This window comes from Anthonomus grandis, chromosome 5, assembly GCF_022605725.1.
Source record: "Anthonomus grandis grandis chromosome 5, icAntGran1.3, whole genome shotgun sequence".
Classification (NCBI taxonomy): domain Eukaryota; kingdom Metazoa; phylum Arthropoda; class Insecta; order Coleoptera; family Curculionidae; genus Anthonomus; species Anthonomus grandis.
Window position 1 is genome coordinate 33,950,406 of NC_065550.1, and position 15,265 is coordinate 33,965,670.

General features: G+C 29.5%; 1 protein-coding gene across 1 annotated transcript in view; it reads right to left on the minus strand.

Annotated features, from left to right (window-relative positions):
* Positions 1-4,292: 4,292 nt before the first annotated feature.
* LOC126736262 (zwei Ig domain protein zig-8-like) overlaps positions 4,293-15,265 on the minus strand; it is a 35,332-nt gene continuing 24,359 nt past the window's right edge. The window contains exons 5-7 of the mRNA XM_050440531.1: positions 9,922-10,097; positions 8,327-8,453; positions 4,293-4,689 (exon numbers count right to left, since the gene is read on the minus strand). Of these exons, the coding sequence (XP_050296488.1) occupies positions 4,574-4,689; positions 8,327-8,453; positions 9,922-10,097 (419 nt within the window). The 3' untranslated portion in view covers positions 4,293-4,573. The remainder of the gene's footprint in view (positions 4,690-8,326; positions 8,454-9,921; positions 10,098-15,265) is intronic.

Here is a 15,265-nt window from a genome sequence, read left to right on the forward strand (position 1 = left end):
TTTACTTTGGTAGCTATTAAATTATGAAACGATCTACCAATGAACATCAAGGCTTCTGGCCTAAGCATATATGCAGTTACTCAATTACTCAATTCAATAAAAGTTCCTAATACTCATAAATAATACATCATAATGTAATAATTGTATATATCTTCTTGTCGATCAGTCCTTCCTCCAGGGTTGCAATGTCGCATACGTTGCATAAGTATTATAAATAATTATCGTTTTTAGTTCTAAAAAAGGGATACTTTGCCCAAGCCTAGGCTTGCTATAAATGGGTTTTCAAACTAGAAGTAGTCCGTTTTTGGCAAAATATGGACATCATTAGTGATTTATTGCATTTAATATTATTGTCAAAATAAAGTATTTGTATTATATTTATTGTATGCAATGCTTTCTTCAGAAAGAAATAATTTTGTTCTTCGTAGCAGTTGAGGTCTGGAAACGAATTTGTTGCTTGAGGATTTGACTAATCCTCAAGCAAATCCTAAAGCTCAGCATGAAATGCTTTCTCCAGTCAGTTACTATCAATGCTTCTTCTAGGTATCAAATGCCTGGATGAAGTAAGTTTATTTTATAGGGGTACTCCATTGGATTAAAATTGTACACTATTAAATAAAATTTTAATATGTCAAAATAAATAATTTATATTTAGGTTTGTACTTAAAAGTGGTACTATAAAGTGCAAATAAATAAATAAATAATCAGATGCTTCTTTCAGACAAATCAAGGCTTGACTATATATTTAAATGAAAAATCTGTAAGGAAAGAATAGTGTAAAATATATGAATTTGTGAATATGCTCTATATATTTAAGAAAATTTTATTTGATTTAATCATATCAAAAAATAAATTTTATATATAAGCCCTAAGTACATTTTTACAAGTTTTATTCCAATTTTAACCAATAAATTCACTTTACCTTCATCAATTTAGAAAAAAATATGTAGGAAGAGAAAAGTTAGCCCCAACCCTTGGCTAAGTCATATCAAACACACAATTTTATATTATGAGTTCTTAATGTAAAATCTGAGGCTTTTTGAAATGTACTTTTATGCTAATTTTATTTTACTTTGATCTGATTCTTTAGATCGCATTACATTTAAAAAATTTATGCAAAGGACGAGTAGTTACAAAGTAGCGACAAAAAAGGACACCGTTTATATTTCGATAAATGAATACAAATATCACTTAATGTATATGATGCCTGTAAAAACTAACATATATACCTTTTGTCATGCAATTAAAGTTCATCATCAGATGTTTTATTCAAACGATTACTAAGAATGCTTCTTCTAGGCTCAATTACCTGAAAGAAATAAATTTATTCTTCCAGGCAGTTGAGGTACAGAAACAGAGTTACTATCAGAGGTTTGAACTACCTGGAATAACTAAAATATACCATATTCAAGCAGTTAAAGTTAAGCATGAAATGCTTTATTGAGACAGTTAATGTTAAGGTTTCTTTCAAGGTTGATTCAAAATCAATAATTGTGATTCAGATAAGTCCTGATTAAATTAACTCGAAATCTCAATAAAATTGTACTGATTGGCATGGAATTGATTAACTGATCATCGTAAAGTTTCTTTGATTTAACTATCTAAAGTCTATATCTTGTTTATAAACAAGACTATAGTCTTGTTGCTGTTCGAATCTCGTTTTAACCCGATGTTTTCGTGATGTAGATATAGTTGGTATAGTTTGTTCGATTTAAAAAAAAATCAATTTTTGGTGAAAAAATTTTGATACGGGGAGTGTACCCGAATAATGAAAAATCCCAAACTTTCGAGCTCGATATTTCGGCTTCTATGGACACAATCGGTTAAATTCCAACGGTTTTATCTTAGTTTCGTCCTTCCAAATCCAACAAGATCATCCACAAGATCGTAGCTTTCATATTAGCCAAAATATCGCATTTTTAGAGCCCATTTTTACGCTCAAAAACGAGGTCCAAAAATGGCTTTTTTTTAATTTTTTGAAGTGTTCCTTTACTTCTGCTCAAATCCGGTTATAACCCAGAGTTTTCATGATGTAAGTGATGAAAGCAAACCACTGGTATTGATAATTCGATTTCGAAAATAATCAATTTTTGGTGAAAAAACTCGATACGGAGGGTGTACCCAAAAAATGAAAAATCCTAAACTTTGAAGGTTAGTATCTCGTCTTCTATGGGCACAATCGGGAAATTTTTTACATTTTTGTCTTGGTTTTGTCCTTCCGAATCCAACAAGACTATCCGCAAGACCGGAGCTCTTATATTAGCCGAGACATCGCATTTTTAGAGATTTAGTAGAATCACTTTTGGTGGACTTAGACCAACTAAAAACACAACTCTGAGTCTGCTGCATATAATGGTCTTGGATGCTTTCAATGCAGTCTTATTTTGGGATCTTAGCAAGACATTCGACTACGTCAATTATCAGATCATTTTATAATCATACTTAACAGGTATTAAAGTGTGTACAAGGTCTTACTGCTTAGACTTCAGTTACCTGGAAGAAATAAATTTATTATTCCAGACAGTTGAGAGTTGAAATTGCTACTTGAAGTTTTAAGTGCCTAGAAGAAATCAACGTTTTTTTGCACAAAAGCAATTCAGTTATAGAGTCATCATTATTAACTAAGCTGAAATCAATGATATTATTGATTTAATTCAGGAAGGAGTTGATAACTATGATTCAGATAGATTGATAGTTCGTATGATTCGGAATATCTCCTGCATGAAGTAAAATACTTGTAAACAGATAATGGAGTCACTAAAAAATTGATTAAAAACGCCCATGGGCCACCCGAAAATCACTAAAATCAAATTAATTGGGAATGGATTAAAATAATCTTTATATTAATTAAAAATTGTTAGCATAAGTAAAGTCAATACAATTTCGATATTATTTATTTAAATTTAACATTTCATAGTCTCTCATTAGTAGAAAAAATTGCAATGACCTAATAGGATCATCTAAGAACTGATTAAAAATGGTCATAGATCAATAAAATTCTGAATCAAAAATAAAGCAAATAAGATCTGTATGGCTTGAATTTAATTGATTACCAAGTAAATTATTGATAATTTTTAATCCATTAATAGTATCCAGATAAGAGCTAATAATAAATATTCAGAAAAGTCCCAATTGATTTAACATCCCTTAAATAATTATAATTCTTAGACTGATTATAGTGTTACTACCCATAGACCAATTCAAAATCCATGAAATAAACTAATGATAGAGTTTAGTTGTTTTTAGAGTTGATATAAAAATAATGCAATTACTCCAGTAGGTTCTTAAGATAATTAATTTAAAAAAACACATAATAAATATGAGCCACAACCAATAAAATAGTTAAATAGGCAATTAGGTAGCAGGGCACACACAAGGGCTTCTACTGCATCGGTAAAGAAAGTTCAGATTATTTGGATTAAGGAAGAAATAAAAAATCATTACAGAAACCTAAATACCGTTAATTCTAAGCTTACATTTCTTTATTTAACTCTAACTTTTGTAATATCTTTTTTAGAATTTTCTATTTTGGATTTAAAATTTAGGGACGAAGTGTCGTCATTTGGATCTGAAACTTTTGGGAGATTAGGTAAGAAAATTTCCAACCTTAAATCGTCCAATTTGACACAATTAAAACAACGTAATTTTCCTGAATTTAGACAGAACTTGGGTGGTAATTCATATTTTGATTTTCACAAAAGATTTTTGTCATAACGATTTTTGTCTAACATAAATTGGACAAAAACAAAACTTTTAATTATAATGGTAAGCACTTAAGATCCTTAAAAACTAAAATTGAACAACATGACTTGATTGTCACTAAAGCCGATAAAGGATCTTATTTTGTGGTTATGAAACGCACAGATTATGTAAATAGGGTTGTGGATTTTCTTGATACCGATGAGTTTCAACCTTTGACTAGGGATCCCACAACTTCTTTTTTGACAAAAATGAAAGGTGTTCTCGATAGATCTTTATTAACTTTGGAGTTTTTTAATAATAGTTAAATAGGCCCTTACTGGTTACAAATAATAACAAATACAAAAAAATTGCTCTTTATTTTAAAATATAAATGGGTACGGTGTCAAGAGGATTAAGGGTCATAGCATTCTCCTTTGAGGACCCTTATACCCGGAAACTAAAAAGAAAATGTGATAAATTCCTATTTCGAGACCCAATTTAGGTTTGTAAGAGCCATATGGGGACATTTATGATCCCGGTAACGTCCGGGGGAAATTTATTTTTACGGTTTTACAAAGACCATTTTACGGCGTAAATAAATGCACAACAACTTATGAACAATAAATGTATTTGAAATATTTGTATTTACATTTTTTTTGATAAAAGAAAAACTTAATAAATGAAGTACCTACGACGTAAGAACAAAAATAAAGGCTTTTGGTCATTTAACTAATTAAATTCGTTGTATTTAATTAACTAAGGGTGAAATTTTATTAAAATTATATTTACATGCAATTTTAGGTGCTTTTAATAAATGTTGTTGTAGGCCCTCGTAGTGAATTAATTTAGTAGGTAGGTACTCCACGTTAAAACTACTTAAACGAATTAAATTTTAGTTCTTAATAAACCACAATATTAACGTGAATATTAAAGACTGAAATTTAATATTTATTTGAGCTGAAGAGTGGCTGTTGCGGTCTCCGTGGTGCATTGCGGCCGGATGTTCACCTGAAAAAAAATTTGTTAATAGTCTTATTGCGTATTTAATTTCAGCAAGTTTAAAAGTTCTTTAAAAACACCCTGTATTAAAAAATTACAAATTATCATAGTCAGCCTAGAGGAGGTATCCTAGACTAACTGTGGTACAAGTTTCATAGGCGCAGAATAAATTTTAAGGTAATTATGATTTTTTAAACGAACCCTCTAAAAGATGAAAAATAATATAAAAAAATTAATTACGTTGCAACGCCGCACGAAAATTTTAAATACGGTATACCAAAGTAAAGTACTCTTTTTGCCTCACATTTTAGTACCATAATATACAGGGCGTACCATTAAAAAAAATCATATTTTATAGTAACTTTTTTGTGACACACCCAGTATACATAAAAATATTTTTAGTTCGTAGGTTTTTATCAACCCTACAACTTTGCTGTAGAACTTTTTGCTCTACCTCGTATAGTTAAGGCGCTATCTTAGCCGTACGCCTTGATGGCACACCCTGTATACAGAGTGGGTCATCGAGATTAATTGCAGAGAAAATTTAGTTTTTTGAATAATTCTTGTGTGGGTTCTAGCCAGTTTGTATAGAATTATAATTTTTTTGGATTCTATGTGGGATTTATGGATGAATGAGGGGTTACTTCCAGGCAGTTGAGTTACAATGAGAATCTCTCTCTCTTTATCTCTCTTTAGTTTATTTTTAATTCAGTTAAAACGTTCGCAGAATTCGTCTTCAACAACGCATTTTAAAACATCTTGTCGAACTTGCATTGTCTCATTTATTTAATGTAACACGACGTTTCGGTTGGTAAGTATCTCCAACCGTGTCGTCCTGAGATTTTTAAGTAATAAAAGTAGTAAAAAATAAAAAAGAACAGATAATGTCGAGAATTCATCACGGGACCACCTGCACCATATTAATTAAACTATCACATGACTAAAACAAGATATGCAATTGACTTTTTTTAATCGAGTATACAAATTGGATTAGTTCAGTTACATTATTACATTTTTTAAGGGTTTAAATATCAACAAGAATTAATTTTTTTAATGGCTATTTGACTTGCTTCTGCCATGTATTCATGGACAAAGTGGGCGGCCATATTGTGCAATAAAACTATTTTTTTTATGGCCTTTTACAGTTGCAGTCTATTTTCTCACTCTCCAAACTCCGTTTGGCAAAGGGAATCATCCTTTTCACATTTTGTTATTTGATTTATTGTTAAGTTAAGCAATAAAATCATTAATTTCTATTAGAATGCCTTAAGAACCATATATAATTTTAAATATTTGTTATATAAGTGTATTTAAAAAACTACATTGGTTATAATGTAATATTTACTTCTATTTGTAATGTTCTGCCGCCCGAAATTATATCATAATTATACCGAATTATATTATAATATTTTTGTGCCGAATGTTTCATCCTGTTCTCCTTCCTCCTTTTTTAGGGTTTCCTTGACCAATGAATATCTGTTTTATTTTGTTATACTTACAAATGAATAAATAAATATATATTTGGAATTTAAGTAAAAATTTTTTTTCTCAAAAACTATTTCAAGACCTTAAAATTACTTACTATTTAAGGTAATTTTAAATGACCTAAAATAGTTTTTAAACGTCATCATATGTAAATATTTGACGTCTTCCAGAAGCCGATATTTGTACGTTACTTTAAGGTAGTAAGGACGTCAAAATGACTCGTCATGTAGACCAGAAAGTACGAAAAATGACGTATTCAAGACGTCATTTTGTTACCTCTAAAATTATGCATATATGATATATCTAGAATATGTTTCATGGATATAGGTTACCTTAGAAATATTTATTATATATCCTGGAATATTAAAAATGTATTTGTTTATTCTATAAAGATACATGTAACAGATACATAGAATAAAATAGAAGTTTATGAGACATCTATAGAATATAACCCTTGAATATAGTTTCAATATCTAGTATATTCAGGATATACACTGTACGTACTAATAGTATATTCCATGTATTACCTAGTGTGTGACAAATGTATATTTATTTCATATCCATGAAATAAACAGAGCATTAAAAATAGACATTGTATATGTATTGTATACGTCAGGATATTATGAATATACATAGCATTTATATATAATATATGTTTGCTATGTGGGGCATGGGACCAAATAACCGAAGAATATACCAGAAACTTAATATTTTAAGTATGCCACGACGTTTGCAAGCTCTAATTGATAACGACGGTGCGCTTACTAAGTATTAATAATTTTTTATTCCATATTATCAAAAAAGATATTAGTTAGTCTTGGTTCATTTATAAAATGTGTTCTAAATAAAAATTAATATCGAAAAATAAAAATGTTTTGTATCAATATTATTGTTTAAATATGTAATTATTAAGACTTCAAAAATTCATAATGCGTAAATATGCATACCATACCCAAGGAATGCGATTTCCTATAATAGACTAGGAGACAATTCCCTACCTAAATTTTAATGTCCCAGTTTTTTTTTCGGCACGATGGTACCCTGCGCATTAACGGTTGATAAATATACCAATAGTTTTAATTTAGAAAGTGTATTCTTAAACCTAGATAATGAAAAGTTATCAAGAACCAATAAAAAAAACTGATATTTTTTGAAAACTCAATGACATCTTAAAAAACTTAATTTTCAATTATTTGCGATAAAAAATGGCACAACTACTGCAATTTTCACTTTCTTTCGAGAAATAAAATAAGGTTTTTTCATGTTTTACTCGAAAACTTTAAGGTTATGTGAGAAAAGTATAGAAACAAAAATTATAGATTTTTTTATTATTTTCTGCAAACAAATCGTGTTTCATTAAGTTTACCCTTACCCCCCCACCCACCCCACACAACTTACCAGTAAGAAATTCTTTTCAAAAATCATTGTTTTCTAAAATAATACTCATAAATAACATCATGGTTTCATCGTTAATATTTAATCTAATAACACAGCTTGTTTATTTAGATTTTATATATACGTATATTAATAAATATTTAATACAAAAACAGTGCCATTAGATTGGACATTATGGACGAAAAACGGTGATTTTTCAAAAGAATTTCTTACTGGTCAAATGTTTGGGGTGGGTGGGGGGTCAGTAAGGGTTGTGTTGATGAAAAACAGTAATTTTGCAGAAGAATTTCATTAAATATTTTAGGTGTAGTAATCAAGTTTAAATTAGATATTTAGACCTCCTGCAATTTTTTTAAATGCCAAAATTCGTGCCTTTTATAAATAGAATTGTATATTTTACAGTTTAATAAATATACCTTGACCATATACGGTTGATAAATATGTCAAAACCAAAAATTTACTAAAAAAATCGTTGAATAAATCTATATTTAACGATAATAATAGATAATGTGTTGCTTGGTTGAGAAGATTTAATTAAAAGATTTATTACGTATTTTTTAGTTACCCTCTAAATGATTCTTTTTCAATGGATTGAAAATTACATTCGAACCAACATTTTCAATAATTGATCCTGCTCTACCCCACCATATAATTAATAATAGCACTTCATGCTACTCAAAGTCTTAGACGAACTAATTTCAACTTTATACTTAGAGGTATACATAACATTAGGCCTAAAGCATATTTAACTAATTTATTTACGTACCGGTTATAACAAATAGGCTTATGTCGGCGGGTTGAGCTGCCGTTGGGGCGCAACTGTACTTTCCAGAATCCGTCGAGTTTAGTTTTTTGATTCTTAGGCGGGAAACCAGAGTGTTCGTCCAGGAATTCTGGAATAAATCAACTTTTCAAAACAAACAAAAAAAAAAACGCTTGGGTCCGGTAAAGTTAAAGGGACGTCTAAAACCCGATTGTTTTTTGAAAATTTTTACATAGAATGTTGAGTGTGGTTAAAATATTGATAAAAAAGTGAGGATGATTGGAAAAAATACAAAACTTTGGAAATTATGAAGGTTTTTCTGGATACCTTCAATACGTAATTATTGCCGGCTTGCTAGCTCTTGATTTTGCTATAATTAAAAAATATATATATATTGGGGCAATTTTGGAACTTTTTGGGGGCTATTATTGTAAATTTATAGCATTTTTTATCGCTTTGTACCCCTTTTAATTACATATTTTGTAATTTACACACAAGAAAAATAAAACAACAACCTTATTGATTGACAAAAATGGCAATGGCTTTACTATGTCTCCAGTAGTATTTTTTGGTTTTGTCTGGAACACTTTTTAGTTGGATGGGTTGGCTGTGGACTCAATTTTAGATAATAAATATAGTTAGATTTTACGTTACATGAATAAAACACATTTATCAGGTGTTAAAAAATAGGTATTATTTATTTAAATTATCTGATATTTTATGTAATATAATATATAATAAGTATAAATTTTGAAAAAAAAAACATAATTTAAGATATTTAATTATTAATAGGTAAATAATAACGATGAGGTTAAATGTACATTAACTTATAGTCAAAACAATAAATATCTTTAAATTCATTATAGGCATTAGGAATAGAATTATATATTATAATATAATTCTCATTTGCTAAGTAGGGCTCAAACGACTACCTAACCCACTATTTAGCGCCAACCCATGGTTCAAATCCCAACTCCACATGTGCGCCAACCACACAGTCCCATGTGCATATTTTATGATTTTATAAATAAACAAATGCTTACCTATAATGAGACAGGACAGAAAATTACGATAATCATACTAGTCCAGAGTAACCACCCCCAATAAATAATATTTGTTGACGTAAGCGACATTTGACAGTCTTTTTTATTTATGAATAAATCCGTATTCACATATTTGATATTCCTGATTTGCGTGTGGAAATTTATGTTTATCACCTAAAGAACTAATGTAAATCCTTCTAAGTTACAGAATGTTGTTACTTAAGGCTTTAAATTTAAATTAATAGCATATGTCAACGTGATGCCTAGTCGCAAATAGAGTGTAGTTAAGCCGGGTGTAAATTGTGAATCATACGTAAGTAGAAAATCCTTTATAATTTTTAAAGTTTTGCGTTTTTTTACTTCATCCTCACTTTTTTATCAATAAAATATTCAAACTCAAAATTTTATGTAAAAATTTTCAAAAAAAAATCGGTCCCCCAGAAACATATTATGCAAATGCGATAATATTCATTAATGTAAACCCTTCCACCATCTAACAGCAACGCTTTAAACTATGAATGTATCGAAGTCCAACAAGTATACGTTAAAACTAACCTGAAAACTTATCCTTTTACTGGTGTCACCCTCTGCCACATCGATCAATTTATCGTTTTGATACCAAAATACGGTATTTAGCTCGTGTGGTCCCTGCATAGTTTCACAAGTGAGTGTTACTGAACTTCCTTCTTTTGCCAGCAGTTCCTGAGGGCCTAAGATTTTTGCTCTTGCCTCTATAATACCAAGAAAAAAAATTTAAAAGAGTAGTTTAATTGAAAAAATCTTGATGGTGCCAAAGGTTTTAAAGGGATGTAAATATTTTGAAAATTCATATGAAGAATTAAGAGTTTCATTATCAATTGAATTTATTTATTGAAATAATTTTGATTTTGTCATAGGCCTTACGCGAATCCAAGTATTTTAAAAATTCATATGGAAGCTACCTTATCAATTTAAATTATTGATTGAAAAAATCTTGATTTTATCACAGGCTTTACAAAAATCTAAGGAAACTCTAGCAAGATATTATTGATTTTAATTAAAAATGAATGGTGGTAAGTGTCTTTATGAAAAAGTTTCCTTGTATATAGAACCATTTGGAAGTTATAAAGTAAGTTTTCAATAGACTAAAAAAATGTTGATGGTGTCAAAGGCTTTACAGAAATCCGACTTTTTTAGAAACTCGTGTATAGAATTTATATATTTTAATTTAAAAAAGTCCTTACAAGTCCTTATAATTACCACCGTTTTGGAGTCACTAAGTAGTTTTTCCAAAATAACGAAAAAATCTTGATACTGTCAAAGGCTTTCCAAAAATGTAATGAATAAACTCATATGTAGAGATAGATTTTATAAATTGTAATTTTTAATGAAAGCCGATGAGTTTCTTCACCAAAAAAGCTATTACAAGTTTTGTTATAAATATAGCAGTTTTTGAGTTATTTAGGTAGCTTATACAGAATCAAAAAATTGTTAATATCAAAGGTCTTACAAAAATTTAATTTTTTTGGAAATTCCTGTATAGATTTTATTGATTTTAAGTTTATATAAAAGCTCTTGAATTTCTTCAGCAAAAAGGTATGTTTAAGTTTCCTTGTACATGCAACCGTTTTGGAGATATTGACTACTTTTTCAAGCAATAAAAAAATCTTGATCACAGAAGTCTAAATATTTTGAAAACTTATTTAAAAAATGTATTGATTTTAGTTTTATATAAGATTTATTATCAATAAAGTCCTTAAAAGATTCATTATAATTACAAACATTTCGAAATTATTCAGCACTCTTTCATGGGATAACAAAATTTTGATCCTGTCAGAAGCTTTACAAAAATCAAAATATTTTAAAATCTCATGTAACGATTTTATTTATTTTGATTTTATATGAAAGCCAATGAGTTTCCTCATCAATAATGTTCTTTAAAGTTTCCTTGTATATACAACCGTTTAGGAGTTATTGACTACTTTTTCAAGTAATTAAAAGAAATCTTGATTCTATCACAGGCTTTAAAAAACTCTAATTATTTTGAAAACTCTTGCAAGAATTACATTGATTTTAGTTTCAAATGAAAGGCAATGAGTATCCTCATCAATAATATTCTTTAAAGTTTCCTCATATACAATCATATATCCCAATTGCTTTGAATTTTATAGTTACTCCTGGACATTTTTTTATTTAACTTCCAAGTTATTTAAGATATTTTTGTAATTTTTTTACAGTGGTAATCAAGGCACTCTAAGAAACCATTTTTGGCCAAAAAATTAATTTTAGGTTAAAAATTGACTTAACTAAAGCATGTTTGGTTTAAGGGTAATTTTCACAACTAAAAATTTGAAAATTAAAAACAAAATCGATAAAATTGAATAATTATTTTTTCATATATATGTTAATAAAAAAGGTGAAAAAAAGTGTTATAACGAAAATTTGTATTTTCCATAGGAGGGCCATATGTCCTTAAAGTGGAATTCCCATAGGAATACATAATATGTATACTATTTAATTGCAATAATCAATTTTACGACTGGTTTAACTTTAAGAGCTTATTATCAGCATTTCCAATATGTTTTTTAAGAATTTTGATTAAATTTAACTGCGATTATTATTAATTTATTGTGTGGGGTAGGGAATAAAAAAAATCTTGATTCTGTCACAGGCTTTACAAAAATCTAAATATTTTGAAATCTCATGTAACGATTTTATTGATTTTAATTTAATATGAAAGCCAATGAGTTTCCTCATCAATAATGTTCTTCAAAGTTTTCTTGTAAATGCAACCACTTCGGAGCTATTGACTACTTTTTCAAGCAATAAAAAATATCTTGCTTCTGTCAGAGGCTTTACAAAAATCAAAATATTTTGAAATCTCAGGTCACGATTTTGTTGATTTTAGTTTCATATGAATAAAAAAAATAATGATTCTGTCACAGGCTTTACAAAAGTCTAATTAATTCAAATACTTATGTACCGATTTCTCAATCTTCTCGAACTTAGAAGGTTTTTAAAAGTTTTCTTTCAAGTACAAAGGTTTTGGAAATATTGAGAATTTTTTCAATCGGTTGCAAATAATCTTGATTCTGTCACAACCTTTACAAAAATCAAAATATCTTGAAAACTCATATATCGATTTTGTTGATTTTGATTTCAAACAAGACCAGGTAAATTTCTTCCAAGAAACAAATAATTTACTTTGCTCTAAGTCGTAATAGGGAAAATTCCATGGAACTGTCTTCTAAAGGATTTAAATTAATAAGCTTTTCCCAATTAAATAGGATACAAAGTTGCAATTTCCTGGAATAATTATTTAAAAGGATTTATTCCCCCTTGGACAGTATTTCTGGAAATGCCACGAAAACATAATTGTGCACATCCAGTTTCAAATATTCCAGGGATTTCAGTAATGATTCAAAGAAATTCGTGGGAGCACTTAATTTTTTTCCATTTTATGTCCCAACGATCACGTATAAAGTAGGCATTAAAAGTAACAAAATATTAAGTTCTTACTGAAATTATATTCGTGAAAGATTAGGCTTGAAGAGTATTCATCATTAACAGCGGATACCCAAAAATCCCATTAAGAATAAAAGTTAATTAATTTTCCTTAACCTTAAACCTCTTTCAGAAAAAAAAGGTTTATGGGTATGAATAGACTGTGACAAAAAACACATTACTTTCCCCAAAAGGAAGGCTTTTGCTCCCCGGAGGTACAAACAAAAAAAAAGCACCCGCTTATCCCGGTTTTTTTAGAAAAGCACACACAATTCCTTTCCTTTAAGTCCTAAGAGAAAAAATGGCACAATAGTTCTTCTGTTCGTGTCTTCGTTACGCATTAAAATTTTACGACTTATAGTTGTCTGGAACGTATTTTTTTTTGTAGCGAAAATCATGAACGTGGAAGTTTTAAGGGCTCTAGTCTATAAATACCGGCAATTTACTACAATTTCTACGTAATCCCCCGTAAAAACTCAACACATAAATCTGGAAAGCTTTTCGGTACGGTGTTTATTAGTCTCGACGTCTTTTTCCTACACTTTAGAGATAAATTACTAGATTTTTCTAGTTTTAATGACTCACAATGAGTAAGTTTTCTAGAGAAGTTTATGACATTTCTTCCATTAGAATTGTCGTTTTGATGTAGCAGTCGTTATTAAATTTCTTGGAGCACGGTAATTGAAATATATTAATATGTCCTGAAATTGGAATTTTTTTGTCGTTTGATAATTTTAAAATTGTATTTTGAGTATAAGAGAATTTCCTCTGTTCACAAAGGTATGCAAGGAAATGTTTAATATTGCTGTTCGAAATTTGAAGTTTTTCAAAAATTTATTTAAATATGTAGAAATTCAATGCATTTCTTACAAAATTTGGAATTTCAATGAATTTTATAGGTATTTTTATGTGGATTATAACCATAAAGTTTTAAATCGTTACTATTTGCCTAGTCGATACAGGGGCTAATAAAAGTTACAAAAAAATGTTAAAAAGTATAATTTTAAATAAAGGGCTTAAAAATAAAATCAGTCAAGTAAATGTTCAAAATGTTGGCCTTCGACTTCCATACAATAATACAGGTTTTGTTCAAACCTTTCCCGTACATTTTTCAAAATTTCTGAGGTGATTTGACGACATTCATCAATTATTCTTTGTCGCAAATGGTCTAGCGATGTTGGCTGACTAGCATAAATTTTAGTTTTTAAATGGCCCCATAAAAAAAATCTAACGGGCTTAAGTCCGGGGAACGAGGAGGCCATTCAATAGCTCCTCTTCTTCCAATCCATTGTCCTGGAAACGTTTGGTCCAATTGTACGTACGTACGTATTGACGAACCCTTGCAGCATAGTGGGGTGGCGCTCCATCTTGCTGAAATACTAGACGATTTTCCAAGTACTCGTTGGTATTTTCTAGTATCTCCACTAATGCTGGATGAATTGTATTTTCTAATTAACTCCAGGTACATCTCTCCTGTTAAATTGCCAGGTAAAAAAAAGGGGCCTACGATATGTTTACCAAAAATGCCAGCCCAAGCATTTAATTTTTCAGGATGTTGTGTATGCACATCGCGAAATATTCTGGGATTTGAATCAGCCCAATAGCGACAGTTGTGACGATTCACAGTACCGTTTAGGAAAAAGGAGCATTCGTCAGAAAAGCATACATTAAATAGAAAGTGTGGATCATTGGCGGCTTGTTCAGATATAGTTTTACAAAATTTTACTCGCCTATCAAAATCGTCTTCGTTTAGTTCTTGTACGAGATGTATTTTGTATGGATGAAACTTGTTTTTTTTTTAATATCTTCTGAATGCTGCTTCTTTTAATACCAGACACGGTTGATAACTTCCTTGTGCTCAGTGTAGGATCTTGCACAATATGGCCTAAAATAGCTACTTCTGAAGCTTCATTCACCACTGGATTATCCATTTCGCGCTTTTTATTAGCCGCAGACCCAGTTTCCCCTTAATTTTTGAACCAATTCCAAAATGTACTTGCGATGGACCTATCGATGAGGGTGTTGTAGTGTGTTAAAGAGCTGGGTAGTTCAATTAGCATTTTCATTGTTCGCAAAGAAAAGAGAAATTATTTCAACTCTTTCAGCAAGTGAATAAACCATTATCACACTCAATGTTGTAACTAACAAACTTTAATGAGCTATTTGTTTGACACACTATGATCTGACAGCAGTAATTGACAACCACTATTAAACTTCAAAATGTTACTATAAAATGTCTGAGGGACCCAAAATAGGCTCTGTTTAGTTTTCAAATGGCCACCCTGTGTAATACACCTTATATTAACACTATTGGAATTTATAGAATTTCTGAAAACTTTTATTGATGTTCATTAAGGTTTTCTGAAATTTTAATAAATTTCGTTAGATTTATTGGAATTAAAATGAATCTTATTGT